The sequence below is a fragment of the Colletotrichum jinshuiense genome, chromosome 4 (assembly GCF_051148585.1).
Source record: "Colletotrichum jinshuiense chromosome 4, complete sequence".
Classification (NCBI taxonomy): domain Eukaryota; kingdom Fungi; phylum Ascomycota; class Sordariomycetes; order Glomerellales; family Glomerellaceae; genus Colletotrichum; species Colletotrichum jinshuiense.
Window position 1 is genome coordinate 1,599,577 of NC_139311.1, and position 20,765 is coordinate 1,620,341.

Consider the following 20,765-nt stretch of genomic DNA (forward strand, 5'->3'; position numbering starts at 1 on the left):
TAGTCTTTCAACGATTCGTCATCAGTAACGCAACCGTTTCTTCGACTGCCACCTTCGCCTGACACGTTAGCCCTGCGGACACTGATAACACATGTTGACGGCGTGCAGTCAACTCCTGTCTGCCATGACGGATCTAGATGAGTCGGCGAGGAGCTGCTGTCGATCAATGTCCATCTGAGTTTGTTCCCGAGGCATCCGGGAACCGGCGACGTTGCGGTTGTCCATGCGTACCTGCGATGATCGTCGGACCAGAGCCACCATAAAACGTGCGTGACAGGTAATTACTTTACTGACCGGCCGAGCCGGAGGCGATTGTCTGGGGGTCATCGGGGCAGTTGCCGTGTCTCGGTTAGCCCATGTGGACTCCATGCCGCTAATTCAGGCCCCATAAAAGCCGGCTGAAGAGCGGAAGAATAACGGACGGGGTAGAAGGACGGATCCGGAGATCTTCGCTGAGGACCCATCAGGCGCCGTTGAAGAAACTTGGCGTAGATGATTGGATGTTCATGTGTCCCAAAGCGTCTAATTGTGCCCTCTGGCCACAACAGCATATCAGCCGCTTTGGTGAGTCATCATTCGCCTGTCGTCATAGACAGCAAGTAACCAATCAAATGAAGGGACTAGGCCCATCTCGGACAGCGGACATCGGCAGAAAAACACTCCGCCTCGTCAATACTGGGGCCGAAACGCACTTCCATCGAAAATGGGCACGTATCTCTCTATCTGCCTAGTATCGACTGCTCCTAATAGTGCAAGACGGGGTTACAGAGACATGTGTGCACGAATCTCGGCCTTTGCGTAACTTTTTTTCCGCTTGCTCATAGCCTGTTGACGTACCACCACCATTGCCGTCACTCTGCAGGCAAAGCCTAACCGTGTCACCCCGAATGCTGGCTCGGCATTAAGGCCCACTTCCGGCTTTCCCGCTCTCCTCCGCAGAAGTCTCGGATGCAAAATTTCGCCGCTCACCATGGACACCGACGGCGGTGTACAAACGGAGCTGCCGGGCTCTACCGGCCAAGGCTCCGAACCCCTGGCATGCGTCACCTGCCGTTCCAGGAAGCTCAAGTGTGACCGAGTGAGGCCGGCATGCAGTCGTTGCTTGAAAGTCAAAGGGGAATGCGTTTATCCCGAATCAAGAAGGAAGCCTGCCTTTAAGCGAAAGAACGTAAAAGAGCTCGAAGAGAGACTGGGTACGCCCCTTGTGCACTTCCATCTATAGGCCCTCTACTTATGAAACCGTATAGCTCAGGTGGAGGACCTTCTCAAGGAAGCCGGCAAGGGCAATGGCGGGCTGCCAACCACAACCGACTTGGACAGCCGGCTAAATGTTGGCATGGATGACTTCACTATCGACCTTGAAACTGTACTGGCGATGCAGAACGGGACCTTTGGCGAAAAAATAGACCCGCGAGGAACATCTGGGGACAGTGCTGGTCTACCTTCACAGCCTCAGGGGCCTAGCTTCGGCGAATCGTCTGGAGAGCTGATGGGGCTAGGTCTTTCAGAAACTCTACCTCCCTTCGAAATGATGGAAGAGCTGTACGTGCCATCTCATGCACATCCACTCTACAGCATATGCCTAACTTGAGCAGGAACAAGGCCTTCTTCGAGCGACAGCAGCACTTCATTCCAATCATTCATCCTGGGCGATATCTTCAGTCCTTCTACTCGGCACCTCACAAGCGCCCACCCATGTGCCTGCAATATGCAGTGTGGTCGATGGCATCCAATGGACATGAAAAGTATTCCAGCTACCATGATATCTTCTACAAACGGGCTCGCCAGTACGCAGATGCCGATGAGATGAAAGTAAGCTGTACTAGTAGGCCAAGAAGGAAGCACTGCCGCTCACAAATTCTAGGGGTATGGAGAACATTTTCTGACCATCCAACACGCTCAAGCGTGGGCTCTCATTGCGACAGATGAGGCGAGGTGCTTGTTCTTTACGAGAGCCGCCATGAGCTCGGCGAAGTGTGTGCGTCTCGTGGAAATGATGGGCCTGCATCGCATCGACGGGGATAGCCAGGAGATGGCCCCAACACTTGCACCACCCACATCGTGGGTCGACCTCGAGGAACGACGAAGAGCTTTCTGGGGCGCCTACTGCATCGACTGTCATGCTAGTATTGCGACTGGCTGGCCAACACTGATCGACCCGAACGAGGTAAGCGTATTGATTTCGCTTCCACTTCGGCTTCCGTGCGAGAGCTATGCTGACCTAAGTAGATCACGACGCATCTTCCCTCTTCTGAAGACGCCTTTAATTCGGCTCGTGAAGAGGAAACATGTACCATGAATGAGGCATTCAAGGGGGCCTCGTATTCGACCTTCGCCGGGGCCATCATCATTTGCTACATCTTCAACATGCTTCTGAAGCATGTCCATTGGGAAAGACCCAACGATAGACCGGCGGACATCGACTACGGCGAGTTCTGGAAGCGACACAGGGATATTGACAACATGCTTTCCAGCGCATTCATGTTTTTGCCAGAGCGTTTCCGCCTGCCTCAGAGCATGCGCGATCCCACGGCCGTCCACACGAACCTCAACCTTCACGCCTCAGTAATCTGTCTACACCACGCCGCTATTGATAGAATAGAACGAAACTCTCTCCCGGAACAGTTAAAAGCTGCGTCGCAACTCCGACTGCGGACTGCCGCCGAGGAAGTTGTAAGCATTGTCAAATTGACGAGTCACATGAACTCTGGATACGTAAGTCATCATTTGTGAACTTGAAGCCTGTGTTTGCCATGTCTCATTATCCACAGAAAAGCCCATTGGTGGCATTGTCGCTATACTCCGCCGCGTCGGTATACGTCTACTTTGCCAAGTGCAACCCAGAAGCGGGCATATCGACAGCGGACCTACAAAGCCTAAAGTTCATCATCAATGCTATGGAGGCAATCGGGCGCAAACACTTGATCACGAAGGCGTTTCTTCAGCAAATATTCATGGACGTTGAACGCAACGGGCTCTCCAGCATAATTGACCTGCCCAACTTGACCAATTACAAAAATCTGTTTGGCTGGACATATTCAAACATCCCTCTCCTTGCGAGAACCTCCATATCCAAACACACGGAAATCCAGCCTCCTCTGCCAGGCCGCTTACCGCTCGGTAACCCCAAAGGCACCGCCTACGATAATTACCCCAGTATGGAAGCCGGGTGCAGCGGGTCCATCGCCGAGAGCGCCGGTCCCCAAATGGGTAAGTTTGACCGGTATATGGGACCCAATTCAGCAACGGGCGACACCCGCGGTAACGCTCCAAACAAGAGGAAACGAACGTCGCTGGCGACAAGCCCCGAGCCAGCGGAGGCGCAGGCGCAGACCGGCGTGTTCGGCGGCACGTTCCCTTCCAACACGAACATGCGAGCCGTGCCACCTCATCCAAGCAATGGAATCGACGACGTGGGCGGTTTCGGGACGGGCTTGCTACGCGCCACGGGCATGATGCCACCCAAGGCTGTACCGAATCAGCAGATCAACCTCCCGCACCGGACAAACTCTGCAGCAACGTCAATCTTCTCAGTTCCCAACGAGAGCACGCCCTCTCACTCCACAGGCAGCAGCAACAATACACCGCCGGGGTTCGGGCATAGCGATGCGTCGCCGGAGGACGGCAGCACCCAGAGCAATGGCGGCGGAAGCAGCAGCAGCAACGTCAATGAAATAATCGACATCACAAGCATACAGAATTCCATGATGGGCGGGACGACATCATCGTCGACGTGGGGCTCCAGCGGGTTGCAGTACGCGCCGAGCACGGATCCCATTTCCTTCAACATCGACTTTGACTCTTTGAGCCCGGGCATGGGCATCGATCCATGGAACATACTGGTTAACATGGACGACTTGACGTGGAATGATGCTGGCGAAGCGACGGCAGCGCCGACGGGAGACTTGAACGGGGCCGGCGGTGCGGTATAAAGGTAACACGCAGTAGCTTGAGCGTTTGGAGATGTGTTGCACATCTCTGAGATGGTGGATGAGGGCATCGAGGCATTCAAATCGATGCCGGGGCTTTGGTCGTTTATTTCACAATTGGGCAGAACCAGCGAGTCATTTTGGGCTTCCCAGGGTTCTGAAGGCTATGGGATTTTCTGGTCTATGATACCCAGGACACGAAATTTGAAGGGGAGGGGAAATGGAATACAACAAAAGAAGTACGAGATGCAAGCAGGGCATCTTGAGCGCATCTTGAGCGGACAGAGATCATTGGCGAGCGGTGTTTATTGATTGTAGTTCTGGTAGTGAAATGGGGAGGCAGATAGCAGAGTACCCGTAGACACGACGCATCTCACTCGTAGCTCGAACTCCAAAAACCCATCACGTTAAAATACCCCCAATGAAATGGCAGAAAACTGACTACGGACTGCGATGCTCCCTCGCTGCTTAAACCAATGATAAAGAAAGGAAGGGGGTTGGCAGGACCCCGCCCAGGCGCTCGTTGATTACCTAGTTCTCTGTCCGCGATAGGACCGCCCCCGAATCCTTCGAGAAAGTCGGCGCACGTGATCATTTTCTTGTCCTCGTTCTCCCCCAACGCACCCTTTTTCTCCCATCATCAAAATTTGCCGAAACCGCACCGAGTCCTCTCCACTTCCCATCATCAATTCACCACACCTTACCGCCTCCCCCGCCTCCTCCGAAAAAGAGAGACACAGAGTGAGGGAGAGCGTGCGCGCACGCGCGATAGAGAGAGAGACAACGGCCACACACGACCCAACCGGAAACCACGGCATGCGCTTATGAGGCGTACAGAGTCGGCTCATTTACACAAAGAGTAATTCCACTGACCAAAGGCTCTCCCCCAATCCCCGCCGCAGGTGCACCACACACCGCCGCCGCCCCCCATGGACCCGCCGCTCAAGAGCCCCGCGTCGGCACAGAGGGATACCTCGCCGAGTCCCCCATTGCCGAACCGGATCCGGCGAAACACAGCCTGCACGAGCTGTCGCGACTCCAAGGTGGGTTCATTGTTCATTTCTGAAGCTCTCGGGCGATCTAATTCTCCTTATTGTTTATTTTATTAATCTCTTAAACCTTTCCTTTTCGCTTCCGCGTGTCCCGTGCTCCCTCGTTCATAGTTCTCCCGGGTTCAGTTCTAATTGGTCTCCGGGGGAGGGGGTGAGAGGGGCTTGCCAGGTACCATGGGTCGCGGGACATGTAGCACCAGCGAAAAAAGAAAAGAAAAACGTCCAGTTTTCATGCCTGAGTTCACCTCGTTGGAGAAAGGACAACATGTATGCTAACCGGAGCTTGCTGGACGGCCGAAATAGGTGAAGTGCAATGCAAGTTTGACGCCCAACAAGCCGTGTCAGCGTTGCTCGAAGCTGGGGATCCAGTGTGTCATTGATAAATCCCACAAGCGGATGACCAGGAGAAGGTGATAGATTCCCCTCCCCCTCTTCCCGGGCGGCCCGCGTCCGTGCAATGGAACTTGGTCTGATGTGCTGTGCGACGTGGGTAGTAAACTGGAGCAGCTGGAAAAGGAGGTCCAGACGATTAAGAATGCTGTCAACCCCAGCCCGGTGTCAGCTACCGGTGCACTCCCCCCGGCGGCCCTTCCGCTTCCGAGCCCCAGCACCACGTACCCAGCCGGCGTCTTCTTGGACCGGCCGCCTCCTTCAGCGTCTCGTGTCAGCCTGCCCGCCTTGTCTCCCGTCCAGTCGCGGCCCCTAGAGCAGATTCCAACCCCCACACTTACATCACACACGACGCCCACGGGGCCGGCCAGGCAGCCGGCGCAACCGCGAGCCCTAGGCTCAAAGGTCCTCTCGGGGGAGGACATTGACTTCTACTTTGACCAGTAAGTGCCCCTGTCCCTGCCACTGCCACTGTTGCAGCCGTCGTGGATGCACATCTGAGACTAAGACCCGTCAGCTACTTTGAGCATTTCCATCTATATTTCCCCATTGTTCGGTCTCAAGATCCAGATAAGCTGTATAAGCTGAGCCCCATACTCTTCTGGACCATCATCGCCGTCTCGTCGCGACGGTATACCAAGGATGCCGGGCTGTTCCCGTTCCTGGTCGAGAACCTGCCAAAGGAAGTATGGTCCGCCGTGTCGAATCCGCCAATCAGTATGTCGACGGTCAACGCGCTGCTAGTGCTCTGCACATGGCCTCTGCCCACGCTCCGGTTCCTCAACGACCCCTCGGCGTCATATGTCGCCATTGCCCAGAACGCTGCGCTTTTGCTAGGTCTACACACCGGGCGGGGGACCCACCCCGAGTTCTGTATCGGGCCCAACCGGCAGACTGACATCACGGACGAGGAGGCGTGCTTTACTTGGATGGGGTACAACATCCAAGCTCAAAGGTACTGTTACCGGGTCACGCTCGGGTCGTCGTTGGCTGACACAAGTGTAGGGTGGCGGCGAGTAACGGCATCCCGCCGCCGGCCGGCTTCTTCAACGAAGCCGTCAACAGGGCCGCTGGTGGCCGATCCCTCCCTGACGCATTGGGGTATTTCGGGGTGTTCTACGAGATGCAGAAATTCTCGAACCGAATGAGCCGGACCGTGTTTTCCGTTGCCGAAGAAGGCGAAGGCGTGCCCGACACTGTCATTCAGCTGCTGGAGGACGAGCTGAACAAGCTGAGGCAGCTGCAGTCTCGACACAACTCAGGTTTGTTTGCGTGCTTATCACCCTCCGGAATGCATGCTGAGGCGTCTCGCCAGATCTTGATCTTTTCACCATCCTAGCGGTCCAGTTCGAACTCCAGTCGTACTATCTCATCCCGCTCTCGACCGTGGACAAGTCTACATTCCGACACAACGTGAACCGGGCGTACAGCACGGCACAGGCCATCATCAACCTCAGCTTGCGGCTCGACAATGCACAGCGTTTCCTGTTCCATGCCCCCCAGCACGTCTTCCGCACCATCCTCGACGCCGTGGCGGTCATCTTTGACGTTATCCTCTCCGGCCACGCGACGGACGTGGAGCTCGCCAACGCTGAGGTGTCCATTAAGAATTCCCAAGAGGCATTGCGCCGGTGCTCTGTGCAGGAGGGAGACTTTCCGATGCGGGCGTTACGCATGTCTGAGTCGTACTGGAACCTGCGACACATGATGACGGCACTGGATGCGCCTATCTCCCAGTATCCGCATCGGACGGGAGCGGTGGTGGCATTTGGCACGCTGCGGCGGTGGAAGAAGGAGTTGGACCAAGCCAGGATGGTGCAGGGCGGCGGCCAAGGGGGCGCGGCGGCGTCGACGCGTGAGTGTAGGGGGCGAGGGCTCGGCGTGAGCGTTGCTGACCTTATAGCAGCGGCGGCGACGGATGCGAACGCGAGTATCGTGCCGACGAGCGACCCGCTGCAGGATATCGACTGGTCGATGCTAATGGACGACTTTGACTGGACAGCCGGGGGCGGATGCGAGCCCAACTTTTTGGGGCTGTCGTAGTAGCAGGTGAGAGGCGTGCGGGCGGGGTATGCCGTGGCAGCTATTAATTACATCTTCATTTTGTCAACGGGCCGGCGCATTGTTGGGCGTTTTGCATTGCATTTGGGCGTACGAGCCCGACAAGAGGTGGGGGATCATCGGGTTTGCATTCGTGTTCTGGTATAAAGGACAGACTGAGCAACGCTTAATAGGAGTGCATATTGAACATGCCGCGGGTCAAAGACGATGCTTGAGTGATCATGGTGGATCGGCTCGGACGTCACCATACCCCCTGGTTCCCAATACCGTGCAATTTCCCAGGGACGCGCCTGCATCAACGCATCCCACTGCGCTGTGCATTTCAGTACCGCAGCAACAGCAGTGTTGACGTACCTGTTCTGTAAAGGCTGGCATATCGGGCCGCGAATTGCCGCATGTTTTGCTCTTCTTTCTTACTATATTACATTATAGACTGCTTCGTCTTTATGTCCTACTATCTCTATTTACGTCCATCGCCTCTGGCAGCTGCCAATCCACATGCCCCAGCCCAGAACCTTTCCGTTGACAGCTTCAGCAACCTGCTCCTTTGTGGCTCGAGCCTCCAGCATTTTCTTGTCCAGAGGCTCGCTCAGCGCCACGACCTGAAATAAGTCTGCCGGGCGGGTCAGAATTCGCTTCCTGGCGTCTTACAGTGGGCAATTATGTGTACGCATGTGCGTGAGACTTACATCTATGGGGGCCGTGGTTCATCAGGGGTCGTGGAGGGACGTAGACGCCCTCCCTTCTCCCCTTGCCCCAATGGAACCCTCCCTTCAGCAGGGATTTGCCCTCGTCTTCAATTTCAAAGTCCCTTGGGTTGACCTGCTTCCTGTCTGGTGCGATGCCGCCGTACACGCTGCGGAAGGTCAGCATAACCCCAACGAGTCTGGCGCTCGGGACTAAACCCACCCGTGACAGATGGGCGTCGGCAAGGGGGCGTCCGGATCCTCGACGACTATGAGCCACTCCTTGATCTTCGCCTCCAAGTCCTGAGGCGCAACCCATGAAAGTGCGGGGATCCTACCGCCCCCCTCGTTGATGTACTCGGGGCCAAGCTCGGCGGGGGACGGCCCGCAGTCCGGAGATGTGACGATGATGGTCTGCTCAGTGTGCGAGGCAAAGGCGGGGGAGGTGTAAAAGGACTTGGCGTCGTGCCCGCGTGAATTCTTGAGGAGCCAGCTGAGTGTTACTTCCACAACCGGGTTCATCTCGACGATACAGGGTGGATATACTATAAAGTACGGAGTGTATGGTGCGTAGTGTGTGGTGCGTGTACTGATGAATGAAACGGCGAGAGATGGCAAATTAGACGAGACGACAAGGGAATAGGGCTTCCATTTATTGACAAGTCCCGAGGGAATTTTATCAACCTTCGTTTCTGTAACGCAAACACATACATCGGACGTTTATGCTTATCTCCAGGCTGAACGAGGGTCAGATCAATAATGGTCGTGCTACCATGCCTCCTCCAGCCGCCGTTTAGAATGGCTCGGTGCCGATTCGGTCATGACTCGGCCATCCGCGTTGGTTGTACGAGATCTGGCCCGTACATTGCTCGAGAACTTTTCTGCTGTGCCATATTTTATCATTTTAGAGTCCAGTTCAAAGCACCAAGCAAATCTTGACGGGCCTTGACGGGCCTACCGTTCAACGAGTTGAGGCTGCGACGTTGGATAATATGCTACAGGGATCCCACTTGGCACGCTCCCGGCTTGGCGCTGTTTGCCCGTTTCAGTGGTTCGTAGCACTGTCCGTCCCCAAGAAACAATGCACCCCCCACAGGCACCTTCACCCTCTGAAGACGCCACCTGTGGCTCGTATCTACTCAAAGTGATAGTTGCCGAAATGCGGCGCGCGCATCGCCAGCCACAATCTGATCCTCTTCGTCAAACATCCCGTCAACACCACCACTTACTTCTTCTCTCACTGTGGCCAGTCATCTCGGCGTCGTTCCGTTGATGCAAGATGCTGTCATTAGCACAGCATGGAATTCCCAGGTACCTCACTAGGACGAGGGGTTTCATTGGGTTATCAAAACACTCCTCCGGTATAACGCCGCCGCGTCGGTATTCGTCACGCTCCTTCCCAGCCATCTTCGTCCGTGGCGGCACGTCTAATGGCCTGGTCATTCACAGACGTGACCTGCCCCCCGAAAATGAGTGGCACACCATTCTCCCCACCGCAATGGGCTCGCCAGACCCATATGGACGCCAGTTGAATGGGATTGGGTCCGGCATCTCCTCGACGTCCAAGATCATAGTGCTGTCGCCGCCATCGCGACCCGATGTCGATGTGGATTACACGTTCGTCCAGGTTGGCATCAAGGACGGCAGTCTCGACATGGCTGGAAATTGCGGCAACATGTCGTCGGCCGTGGGACCCATGAGTTTGGACGAGGGGCTCATCGCGAGTCCGCAGATCGAGGAAGCCGGCGGCCAGACGTTTGCAGCCGTGCGCATTTTCAACACCAACACGTCCAAGGTCATATTATCGCGCTTCAGAGTCAGCGGAAGTCCGCCGAGGTTTTCTCCCGACGGCGACTATGCCATGGATGGCGTCCCTGGTACCAATTCGCCCATCACACTTAGTTTCCTGGACCCCGCCGGCGCCAAGACGGGTAAGGTCCTTCCTACTGGCAACGCCTGTGACTGGCTGCACCTCTCGGACGGGAGTACCATACAGGCGTCGCTTGTCGACGTCAGCAACCCTGGCGTGTTTGTACGCGCCGCTGACTTGGGCATTCCATCGCCTGAGGACCTGACGCCACAAGCTGTCGAAGCGGATCCGGGTTTAAAGTCCAAGTTGGATGATATCCGACGGGCAGGAGCCCGTCTGATGGGACTCGATCCCGACGTGGAGAGCATCCCCAAAATTGTGCTGCTCTTCTCCGACTCCCGTTCACCCGACGTCGACATTCGCTGCCTGGCGCTGTCAATGGGCCAGGCCCACAAGGCTGTCCCCCTCACACTTGCGCTGTGTCTCGGTGCGGCCAGCCAGTTACCGGGAACCAATGCATCGCAACTCGTGGGCAGCCGTCATAAAGCATCCATTGTTATCGGGCATCCAAGCGGAAAGGTGGGCATTGGAGCTACTTTCAAGGATGGCAAGATCAAGTCGGCCGACCTTCACCGGACGGCCCGAGTCCTGATGAGAGGCAGTGTATTCTATTAGCATCCATGGAGGGCATTTCGCCTTTGATTAACATCCGCATCGGCTCATAACCTCAGTGGGGCCGTGATGGCTGGTGGTCCTCGCCCGGGACCTATTTTTTCCGCTTGTACTAGTGCTCCGGCATGAACACAAAGGGTGATGTTCGTGTCACTAGGCGAGGGCACAGATGGATTCCCAGATGGTGATAATTCCAGGGCCTTGGCAACTGTTCGATGTGGCCTGCAGTGACACGGTCTATTTCTGCATCATAGGCCATTTCAACGCCACTTCCCACAGAGCGCATATAAAGATGTTCTTGACAGGCGAGTGGGCTTCTCTGAGGCCCGTATACTGCCTGTAGGATGACTACAGCATAGTAAGCGAGCGGCTCTCTAGCCAGAGAGTCGATGGAGGATTTGACTAGGGGACCCTTCGGTGTGTGGAAATAATGGTAAACTGGGAACCATCGTGGATGAGGCAGTTCGTGTCATCTGAAAGATTCTGGGCAGCTTTATCGAACTGCACGACGAATCGAGACCGATTGGGGTTATCCTCCGAGCAATGTATCAAGGTAAATTGTCGACAAAGAGGTGGGGTTCAAAGTGACCAACACCAAAGTTTCATCGAAGTGCTGGCCCAAAACGACCCGGGCAACCCAGTCATTCTTGCAGTCTCCCTCAATATGGTGTTGGCTTCGGTGCGCAAAGTCGTTTGGAAACTCTGAGAGTGCCTCTGCTATACTTGGCATGCGTGTGAGCGGGGTCGTGTACATGGTGAGAAGACAGTATTTGGAAGAAGGCGACAAGAGTGTGTTGACATCCAAGACATATAGAGGTGTACGGAGGCGTCACGGCACCGTTAGACAGATGCGGAATGGATACATACCGGTACTTGCATGTTCGTGCCGTGGGGATTCCCGTGCAAGGTCTTTGGTGACTAGCGTCTGCCCGCCGACCCGTTCTGCATGGGTTGTGCCGCCGCCCGGCAGCCGGCATGCAGCCACCCTCAACAAGGTGCATGCATGTACGGGAGGCGGGCCGCGAACGCCTTCTCGGCAGGGTCATACTTCGAGTGTGGTCGGCCAATGAGGGACGACCAACGCCCGCTTATCCGAGTCGCCCCGGGTTGGCAAGACGGAAATGCTTCGCTGCCTATCGATTCGTCGCGGGCTTCTTCTGACGAAAAAAATCTTAAGGCTTCTTTCCCCTCCTTTCTCTCCCCGCCGGTAGTGCCGATGATGGCAGTCTCAGCCTGATTAAACTCTTACTAGGCATGGGTCCTGACTACGCCCGGTTCAAGTCGGGCGCGTGCCGGGCCCTTCAAGGCCGGCCTCACGGCCAGAACGGGAAAGTGGAGAAATGAGCGCGCCGAGCCGCGGGGAAACAGGAATAGCCTTTCGGGGTCCTGCAGGTCCGACCTCACACCCCCTCCGGGCTCGGATATCGGCCTCTGTGGTATCTTCAGGTTGTAACGTCATTACGATTTACACCAGTAGAACAAAGGACGCTATGACGCGTCCTTTGGGCAGCATGGGATTGTCACTTGGGCATGATGCTCAGGGACCATGCACCCCGTACCTCTGGCTATCTTTTTGGTAGTCATGGTTTCTTCAGCATGATGCAATCTACCACACCTTGCCTCTCTCCTCGCTAACGACACTAGTCTTGCTTGTCACCAGAATTCCCGCCTCCGACCTCGACGCATCATCCAGCTTCGCCTTGAACTCCCTAACCGCGCTATCCTCGGACTGCTTCCCCCTCGCCGCGATGACAGCGACGTCGTGTCTTTTCTCCCGCAGCGCGTCCAGCTCGAGATTGTCGTCGTCGCTGTGCGTCGAGTGCACCTGGCTAAACCTGCCAACTCCACCGTGGCCGCCGCCCGCAACCCTAGAGAGCTTGGATCCCAGAAGCCCGCTTTGCCCGATCGTCTGGAGGGTTGTCGGCTTCGCAGCGCCCGTGGCTGACTTCGTCGTTGCACCGTTACTTCCACGGAGGGACCAGAAGCGGCCTACGGTGGCGTCGAATATTGGCTTCAGGAGCGGGCAGCTCGAGACGATGATGGCGACGCCGGGCTCGAGGGTCCCCATCAGCACGACGCCGACTTGGGAGTAAGTGACGTCTGTGAAGTCCATGGTCAGGACGTTTTTGAGGCGGATGGCGGCGAAGATCATGGTCCTGGATAGGGAGGGAGGGAGGTTAGCTTCTTGTCTTTCAAAGCCTTCGGGGGAACGGGTCATCTTACAGTGCGCCGGCCCCAAAAATGAAGTACAATGCCACCTTGTGCGGCCACCGTAGTTGCAACCTGTAGACCATTGGGATCGGTAGCACGAGGATAATCAAGTCCGTTATGAGGTCGAAGTAGCCTACGGCGGCAAAGGCTGCGTTCTGGTCACCGCACCTGCCGCCAGGAGTCGTGGGGTCCCAATTCATGGCCACGGGCTGGCAGATGAATATGCCGATTAGGATGGTAAAGAACATCCAGCAGACGCAAAGCCCCGTTGTTACCAAAGCAGCTATCTTGAAGGTTCGCACGAAGAAGACACGTTGGAGCATGAGGGTGATGCCGATCTTGATGAAACCGACGCAAATGGCGAAGAGGGTTTGCACGCCGTAGGCGGCCTGTCAGGGGTAGGTATTAGTCAAAGTCATTGAGGTCAAATGCGGTTATCACGATAAGAGGTGTAGGCTGACCTTTGACATTCGCTCGATGTGGAACGGCTGGAGGGTCAAGTAATGATGCCCGGTGCCTCCAAGGTATACCACTGTTGCGGCTTGTGTTAGTCCCCGGCTGAGAATCAGTTTGTTGAAGTCTGACTTACTGACGAAGTTGCAAGCAACGAGTCCATAAAAGGCGATCTACTCCATCGTCAGCAAACAACAAGAACCGATCTCGAGTTCTTTCAATCTCTTCACCAGAGCAACGACAGTCAGGAGGTCCTCAATCGTGAAGGATTGCCCCTTGGCACGTCGACTGTACAGCCGCATGCCGGTCCATAACGTCGTGAAAATGGTTAGCAGTACGTTGACCGCGACGATTGGAATTGCCCGGTCGGCCAGAGGCACCGTCTCGGTCTGGATTACATCCTCCGGCTGAATAGTTCCGTTCGTTGGGACAGCAAGACGAGCAAAAAGCTGACCACCAACGCTCATGGTTTGCGAAGTCGCTGGAGGCGGCTGAAATCAAGCCCAGAAGCGCAAAGAGGAAGTGTACGGTTTAACAAATCCATCCCCCCTTTCTACAACATGATCCGCATTTTTCAGGAGGATCGAGGAAAAGAAATGGCCTTGCTGGCAGGGGATGTTCGGATAGGCTCAAGACCGGTACTCACTATCGAGGTTGTGGCTCTATAGCGCCGGCCGGGAGCCTAGCTACCGCGTAACAAACACGAAGGACCAGTAAACCATCGGTAAATGGACGCTAAGGATTCCACTTTGCGAGGTGGTTGTGCGGTGTGAAGGATGAGGCCCTCTCTGCATGATGCTGGGATGTTGAAATAGGGCCCGCACCAAAAGTGCTATGGAGCCGCGCTAGCCCAGGTGAGGAACACGAAACCCGTCAAGATATCTCGGACGACAACAAACACCGGCTATAAGAAGAGGCCGTGTCCGGATACATGAACTGTTCCATTACTATATCTTAAGGCATGTTAGTTTTTGCTCTTGGACGGGTATCTGCAGTGACGACGATCGATATATTATCAAGATATATAGCTATCTGCGCAGGGTGCAGGGAATAACGGGCTGAAGAACGAGTGGTCTCTGCTTTCGGAAGGCTCGTCCGGCTGGCCCACAAGTCGAATGCTGGATCACTTAATGGACTCAAAGAATCCACTGAAATCCGACTCCAACCTGGTCTGGGCAGATGGCTCGTCCGGTAAAGTACCCCGTGGAGGGGCTCTTGATCCGTCGGTGTTGCTCATCCGCCATACCCGAACCACTCTCTAGCCCCAGCACCTTGCGAAGTCGAGCAAAATTGCGCCCGAGTCCACATGGCAGCGGGAGGCCCACAACAACGGCATGTTTCTGATGGCAATAGTGTCTCAATGCCCTGCTTTAAAGAAGGCGGGCCTCTGGTTGGTTTGCATGTGAGATTCTTTCCCTTCCTACGCCCGATCTTCTGCATTGCATCCTGCACCGGCTGTCGTCTCCTTTCCCAGTCTCCCGGTTCCCTGCTGCACGTCACGCCAAGTTCCTGCGCCGTGCAGCATCAAGTCTACCTGTGCCACCATCGTGCATCTCGTCAAAATGCTTGCAACCGATGTCTGGGACTACATCGTCGTCGGCGGTGGCCTTGCCGGCTCCGTTGTTTCCAACAGGCTCTTGGCACTGAACAATACGGCAAAGATTCTTGTCATCGAGGCCGGCCAGAACGCTGCGGGTCGCACCGACATTCTTTATGTCAACTCCACCAACTTGATACAGGGTGACTTTGACTGGAACTACTTTTCCACGCCGCAGGCCCAACTCAACAACCGTGTCATCCAGAGCGCTGCCGGAAAGGGACTCGGTGGTGGTTCCCTTATCAACACATGCAAGTTACACCAAGTCCTGGGTGTGAGGGGTTTCCAATGCTGACATAGTCAGGCGGATGGATGCGTGGTGCCCGCGTTGACTACGATGAGTGGGCGCAGCTGGTCAACGACTCTCGCTGGAATTATGATAACCAGCTGCCCTATTTCAAGCGCTCTGAAGAGTACTGGACAAATGATACTAACCCAGACGAGCATGGTCACGATGGTCCCATGAAAATTGAAGCTCCCTCGGTTACGGGCCGCGTCTATCCTCTTCGGGACGCCGTCTATGCTTCGTACGAGTCCGTTGGCATCAAGGCCTTGCCAGGATTAGATGCCAATGCTGGGGAAAACATCGGCTTTGGCGAGATCTCCGAAAACCGCCGGAATGGCGTTCGCCAGATTGCCTCCGAATATTACCCCTTGGGCGGCGTGACTGTCTTGACGGACACCCTTGTCGAGAAGGTTCTCCTCCGGCACGACAACAGCTCCTCCTCGAATGACTTAGTAGCAACTGGGGTTCGTCTTGCCAACGGTACCGAGATCCGCGGTAAGGAGATCATCGCTGCCGCCGGTGCTTATCGTACCCCTCAACTCCTTATGCTGTCCGGAATTGGCCCGGCCGATATCCTGAAGCAGTATGGCATCGACCAGAAGGTCGACTCTCCCCAGGTCGGCAAGAACTTTGCTGACCATGCATTTTTCACGGCTAACTGGAGGCTCTCCCCTCAATACCGCAACTCAACCGTCGATTCTGGAAACCCCTTGTTCTTCCAACCGCAGTATGGCGTCGGACAGCCCAACAACTTCGTTGCGTCGTTCAACGTCGAAGACAAGGACGGCCTCATTGAAGCCATTACCAAGGAAGAGGGCAGCACGCCCGACCCCAAGACGCATCCACTCCTTAAGAACGAGCGTACTCTCATGGAGGGCTTCGTACTGTATGTGAACACCGATCCCAGTTTGCCGTCCAACAGCACGTACTTGACGACTGCCAACGTCGGCCTTCACCCCACCGCCCGTGGCACCGTAACGATTGCCTCTTCGGACCCCAGCACGCCCCCCTTGATCGACCCCAACTTCTTCGGCTCCGAGGTTGACCGATTCGTCTGGCGCGACTCGATTCGCCGCATGACGCGGATGATGGTAGGTGGCGACTCGCCGCTCAGCCAGGGCATCGTCGAGTCCGAGGCTGCACCGGCTGGCTTGAAGCCGTTCACGCTAGAGTCTACGGACGAGGAGATCGAAGAGCGTATCCGCGCCACTGCTATGTGAGTAGCAGCCCCCTTTTTTCAGTCTACTGTCGGCTAATCTGCATTTGCAACAGCGGCACCTACCACCCTATGGGCACCTGTGCCATGGGTAAGGTGGTCGACGGTGATCTGCGTGTGAAAGGTGTCAGCAACTTGCGCGTCGTCGATGCTTCCGTGTTCCCAACTATCATCACGGCCCATATCCAAGCGGCAGTCTATGCTCTCGCGGAGCAGGCAGCTGAGGTTATCGCGTCTTCGTAGATGAGGTGCTGGTGACGACGTAATGAGACAATAATGGGAATGTGGATGTATGGCTGATGAAGTGGACGTATTAGAGACAATAACTAATGATGGACCAACTCTCGATGTATCTGTGCGGCAGAGTCTCGAACCCTGAAGAGAGCCATGGTTTGTTACTGGGTTAGTGTGGTAAGAAACTTTGCCAATCTGTATATCTTTAGCCCCAAAGACCAGAGCAATATCTCTCGTTACTTCTGAAAACTGAGGTCCAAGAACGAAAAACGTGCGGAGGTGACAGACAAAGCCGACACCAGCACTCTCTAACTTCCTCTACTCGCTTTGTGAATATTCCCCATCGACAAAGTATAAGAGAGACACAGAGAGTGGCATCAATAGAAAGATGCTGGAAGGTATGATAGAAGCATATAGATTCATCTTGCCCGGATTGTCTGTAAATTCAAATCAAAACCAACCGTGTATTTTTGAAGCAACCTTAGCTGTTTTGAGTGATCTGAATGTCTGATCCAACCTCAAATGATTAGTCACTTACATTTGGATAGGTCTTTTGAATCTAAAAGGCGAGTGGTTGGGGTGAAGAAGAGGAGGAGGAGGAGGCAAAGGAATTGGCCAGCCAAACAAGTATAACAAAGAGTTTCAGACCTGGGAAGACCGATGCTTACAAAGGGTGGATTTCAACAAGCATCCCCGCATCTGAGCTCATGGACCTTAGGGCAGCCTGCCTTCCAGCGCCTCACATTAATGATCTCTCTCCACCCTTACCCTCCGACAGTAATATTTTGCCATAATCTTTCTTCGAACCAGCAGCCAGCTTCCATAGCACAGAGGCAGGAATTGCTACCTACCCACAGAGCCAGCAAGGCAAAACCCACACAACCCGTCAAGCCTTCTCTTGGTACCGCCAGCGCCATCACAAGGCCATCTGCATCCATTCTAACCTCACCGAGAAGGGCCTCCAACCACCAACACAACCCAACTTGCTCGCAATGTCCACCGCAAAGTCGCCCCGCCTCTACTTCGCCTACGGCTCCAACCTCTCCCCGACCCAAATGGCCCTGCGTTGCCCCTCCTCCGTCCCCGTCGGCCTCGCCCACCTCCCGGGCTATACCTTCATCATAAACGCCCGCCGCTACGCCAATGTCGTGCCCAACGCCGCCGCCGAGGCCCCCGGTGAAACCACCGCCCCGATTGCCGCCGTATCCGCGTCCGAAGACAACCCCGCACCGGACCCCACACACCCCGGCGTCTACGGCGTGCTCTACACTCTTCCCCCGCAAGACGAAGCCGTGCTCGACAGGTGCGAGGGTGTCCCCCACGCCTACCAGAAGAAAGAAATCGCCGTGGACGTCGTATCCACCCCCGGCCGCCAGGACCGCGGAGCCACATCGCCATCCCCGGACAGCGCGCAGAACGGCCTCCGCTTGCAAAAGAACACAAAGGTCACGGCCCTGGTCTACATCGACCACGAAAGAACCGAGCCGTCGGAGCCCTGGGCTGAGTACATCGATCGCATGAACCGCGGCGTTGACGAGTCGTCGACGCTCTTCGGCCTGCCCGCGTCGTATGTCGAGCAGGTCATCCGGCCGTACATCCCAAGCCCGGCCGCCCCCATCGTCGACACCACGGCCATCGAGGACCCCTTTCTTGAGCGCGCCTGAACCGACTTGAGAACACCCTTCCCCCCCTCCCCTCTGCTCCGCCGCACCGCACAGATTCCCATTGCACTAAATACCACCCACCCTCTTTTCTTTTCACCCCGGAGCTGACCGAAGCAGCCGCAACTTCCCCAGCCCACATCCGAGGGAAGGGGTGGGAGGGGCATTATCTCGATCCCGCAACTTGCTGCGCGCCCTCTTCGATCGTTACCGTAGCAATGTGAGCACAAAAGAAAACCCCTCCCCTTTTCTTTTTAGCCGTGCATCTCGGGCCAATACGGCTTACCAAGACCGCATGATTTCGGCGCAACTCAGGAAACATCCAGATTTCTTGGCATAGGGGGGGAGGAGAGGGCATCTCCTGGCAACATTCCCCCAAGTCTTCTGTTGAAGGCGAAGTTCCTGTCAGGGGTAGACCATTTACCGAAACCGATACATCAGCTGGAACCGGATACAGTTTGGGGCTTCCCCTATTTGGGCTGGGGGAGGTTTCTTCAGACGAGACTCGCTACCTGCGACTTTTTGACCCATAGAGCACGTGGCGGGTGCACGAACACCGTTGGTTGGAGTAACACAATTAGACAAGGGCATCATGAACTGGGTTGTGAAGAAATGCTCCTGGATCTGGCCAACATCTGTGAGATTTGGCTATAGGTATCTTATAGGTCTAACTAGCTTCGGCTCAGTCTGCCTCTGCCGTCTTCATCCGTTTCTCCGTCCCCCATAACCCCCTTTGAAGGAATGAGTGCTGTGGAAATAGCGTCATGTATTCTTGAACCGCCCAACACCTTGCTCGATGCAAATGCATCAGCCATGCTTCCCAGTCTCGTAAACCAAGAAATAAAAAAAGAAAACCGCCCAAACGCCAACGCGATGCAATGCTGTAATAAAGAGATGTCATGTTTTTTGGTTCATTAAGCTCTCCCAACGCGATCAGATGCTTCCTAGAAAAAGTAAAGAGAAAAGCCAGTTGCAAAGGCGACTGTTCCCGCAAGGAGTGATGCCGCCAGGGGTGCCATTGAAGGTGCCGCGCTGTCTCCTCCGCCACGGACAATACCGTTGGTGGCGGACACCGGGCTTGCTACGGCGACGGCGGAGGGTACTGATCCGCTGCCCTTGCCGATTTCGAGCACGTTGGAGCTTGTGGCGTTGTACTTGGTCTGCGCCAGTGACACCTCGTTGTTGTCAATGTCGTATACCACATATGCCGAGCGCAGGAATGTGTCGCCGAGGACGTTGGTACCGTCGCCGGCTGGGGCAATTCCAAACAGGCACGCCTCCACACCATTGGAGAAGGCAATGCGCTTGCCGGTGATCGCGATAAGATCCAACACTAATTCGTCCATGGGAACCGTGATGACGGGGTCCGAAAAGGTAAAGGTCATGTTGGCGCCATCGGTCGCCGCCGAGCAAGGGATGAAAGCAACGCCCTCGTCTTCCTGGTAGACGGCGCCGACCATGGAGTAGATGGTGGTAACCAAGTCGTCAGGGAGGTAGGTCAGAGAAGAACCGGAGTCGAGGAGAACGGCGAGCGCCATGTCGTCGCTGAGGGTTTTAGATCCCAGAGTTATTTTTGTCAGGGTGATGAGAAACTCGGCAAAGCTGCCAGACTCCTTCTGGATGGGGATCGTCTTCAGCTCGCCCTCAAAATGCTCCGTGTCGACTCCTCCAAAGAGGATGCTTCCCTTGCTGGCGTCCAGGTCGTTCAGCCACAGGCTGAAAGCGCTAGACTGGATGAGGCCTTCGGCCACCATCTTCGCGGGGAGGTTGTCGTAGGGGTCCATACCAGCCCGCCCGACCTGAACTTCATTGACCTTGTATCCTACACCCAAGATGCCCTGGGCGGACGAGCTCGTATAGCCGACGCCGAACTGAAGATCCGTCAAGGTGGATCCGCCAATGGTGAAAGTGTCGGTTACGTAGTCTCCGCTCGCCCCCGTTCCGTCGACATAGGAGATGTTGAACCAGCTTCCAACGTAGTTGTAAGTCGACGAGGAATTGGCGGAATAAGTGCCGGAAACCGAGCAGGGCGTGCTCTGGCTTTGGCAGAGGGTCGAGTTGGCGGTATTGACCCAGAGGTCACTGCTGCCCGTGTCGAGGTGAAAACGCATTGGTTGCGCTGGTGTTCCTAGAGAGCCATTGACAAAGTACAACGTTTCCTGAGGCCGTCAGCATAATTCTTCTCGGAATCTTTTTTGCCGACTTACTAAGTTGTCCAACGTAGCTTCTACAGAGCCTCTCTTCCGCAGCATATCCCTCTTGTTGCGAGTGTATGGTATTGTAGCTCTGTGCAAGTCCAAGCCAACCACCTTTGGTGCGCTGATTTCACTCTTCTTGAGAACAAGTCCTTCTGCTGACATCAATGAAGCCGCTAGGGCAATTAACGTTGTTGACCTCATCGTGTATGCACGCGCGTGTATGTGTGTGGAGTGTGTGATTGTGCGTAGCAAGTTGCAGGCTTGAACTTGAAAGTGTTCCGAGCTCCCAGATCAACTGGCTGCCAAGAC

The 20,765-nt window shown here is 55.4% G+C and overlaps 8 protein-coding genes across 8 annotated transcripts; 5 read left to right on the plus strand and 3 right to left on the minus strand.

Annotated features, from left to right (window-relative positions):
• Positions 1-970: 970 nt before the first annotated feature.
• Positions 971-3,932, plus strand: EsH8_IV_000405 (uncharacterized protein; the record flags this gene model as incomplete). The annotated part of the gene is made up of 6 exons (XM_083265295.1): positions 971-1,193; positions 1,248-1,542; positions 1,596-1,812; positions 1,865-2,167; positions 2,230-2,715; positions 2,772-3,932. 6 exons carry the CDS (start codon positions 971-973, stop codon positions 3,930-3,932), a joined length of 2,685 nt encoding a protein of 894 aa, XP_083124190.1.
• A 926-nt stretch (positions 3,933-4,858) lies between these two features.
• EsH8_IV_000406 (uncharacterized protein) lies at positions 4,859-7,414 on the plus strand (the record flags this gene model as incomplete). The annotated part of the gene is made up of 7 exons (XM_083265296.1): positions 4,859-4,972; positions 5,285-5,391; positions 5,476-5,814; positions 5,889-6,326; positions 6,377-6,633; positions 6,687-7,226; positions 7,278-7,414. The coding sequence occupies 7 exons, from the start codon at positions 4,859-4,861 to the stop codon at positions 7,412-7,414; spliced, it is 1,932 nt and encodes a 643-aa protein (XP_083124191.1).
• Positions 7,415-7,896: 482 nt separating this feature from the next.
• Positions 7,897-8,640, minus strand: EsH8_IV_000407 (YbhB/YbcL family Raf kinase inhibitor-like protein; the record flags this gene model as incomplete). Its single annotated transcript, XM_083265297.1, has 3 exons — positions 7,897-8,045; positions 8,122-8,288; positions 8,342-8,640. The coding sequence occupies 3 exons, from the start codon at positions 8,638-8,640 to the stop codon at positions 7,897-7,899; spliced, it is 615 nt and encodes a 204-aa protein (XP_083124192.1).
• A 757-nt stretch (positions 8,641-9,397) lies between these two features.
• EsH8_IV_000408 (PrpF protein-domain-containing protein) lies at positions 9,398-10,603 on the plus strand (the record flags this gene model as incomplete). The annotated part of the gene is made up of 1 exon (XM_083265298.1): positions 9,398-10,603. One exon carries the CDS (start codon positions 9,398-9,400, stop codon positions 10,601-10,603), a length of 1,206 nt encoding a protein of 401 aa, XP_083124193.1.
• A 1,603-nt stretch (positions 10,604-12,206) lies between these two features.
• Positions 12,207-13,731, minus strand: EsH8_IV_000409 (uncharacterized protein; the record flags this gene model as incomplete). The annotated part of the gene is made up of 5 exons (XM_083265299.1): positions 12,207-12,756; positions 12,824-13,200; positions 13,273-13,343; positions 13,401-13,437; positions 13,495-13,731. The coding sequence occupies 5 exons, from the start codon at positions 13,729-13,731 to the stop codon at positions 12,207-12,209; spliced, it is 1,272 nt and encodes a 423-aa protein (XP_083124194.1).
• Positions 13,732-14,826: 1,095 nt separating this feature from the next.
• On the plus strand, positions 14,827-16,606 carry EsH8_IV_000410 (GMC family oxidoreductase; the record flags this gene model as incomplete). The annotated part of the gene is made up of 3 exons (XM_083265300.1): positions 14,827-15,091; positions 15,166-16,363; positions 16,420-16,606. The coding sequence occupies 3 exons, from the start codon at positions 14,827-14,829 to the stop codon at positions 16,604-16,606; spliced, it is 1,650 nt and encodes a 549-aa protein (XP_083124195.1).
• Positions 16,607-17,589: 983 nt separating this feature from the next.
• On the plus strand, positions 17,590-18,261 carry EsH8_IV_000411 (gamma-glutamylcyclotransferase family protein; the record flags this gene model as incomplete). Its single annotated transcript, XM_083265301.1, has 1 exon — positions 17,590-18,261. The coding sequence occupies one exon, from the start codon at positions 17,590-17,592 to the stop codon at positions 18,259-18,261; it is 672 nt and encodes a 223-aa protein (XP_083124196.1).
• A 941-nt stretch (positions 18,262-19,202) lies between these two features.
• On the minus strand, positions 19,203-20,657 carry EsH8_IV_000412 (pepsin-like aspartic protease; the record flags this gene model as incomplete). The annotated part of the gene is made up of 2 exons (XM_083265302.1): positions 19,203-20,417; positions 20,466-20,657. 2 exons carry the CDS (start codon positions 20,655-20,657, stop codon positions 19,203-19,205), a joined length of 1,407 nt encoding a protein of 468 aa, XP_083124197.1.
• Between the last annotated feature and the right edge of the window lie 108 nt (positions 20,658-20,765).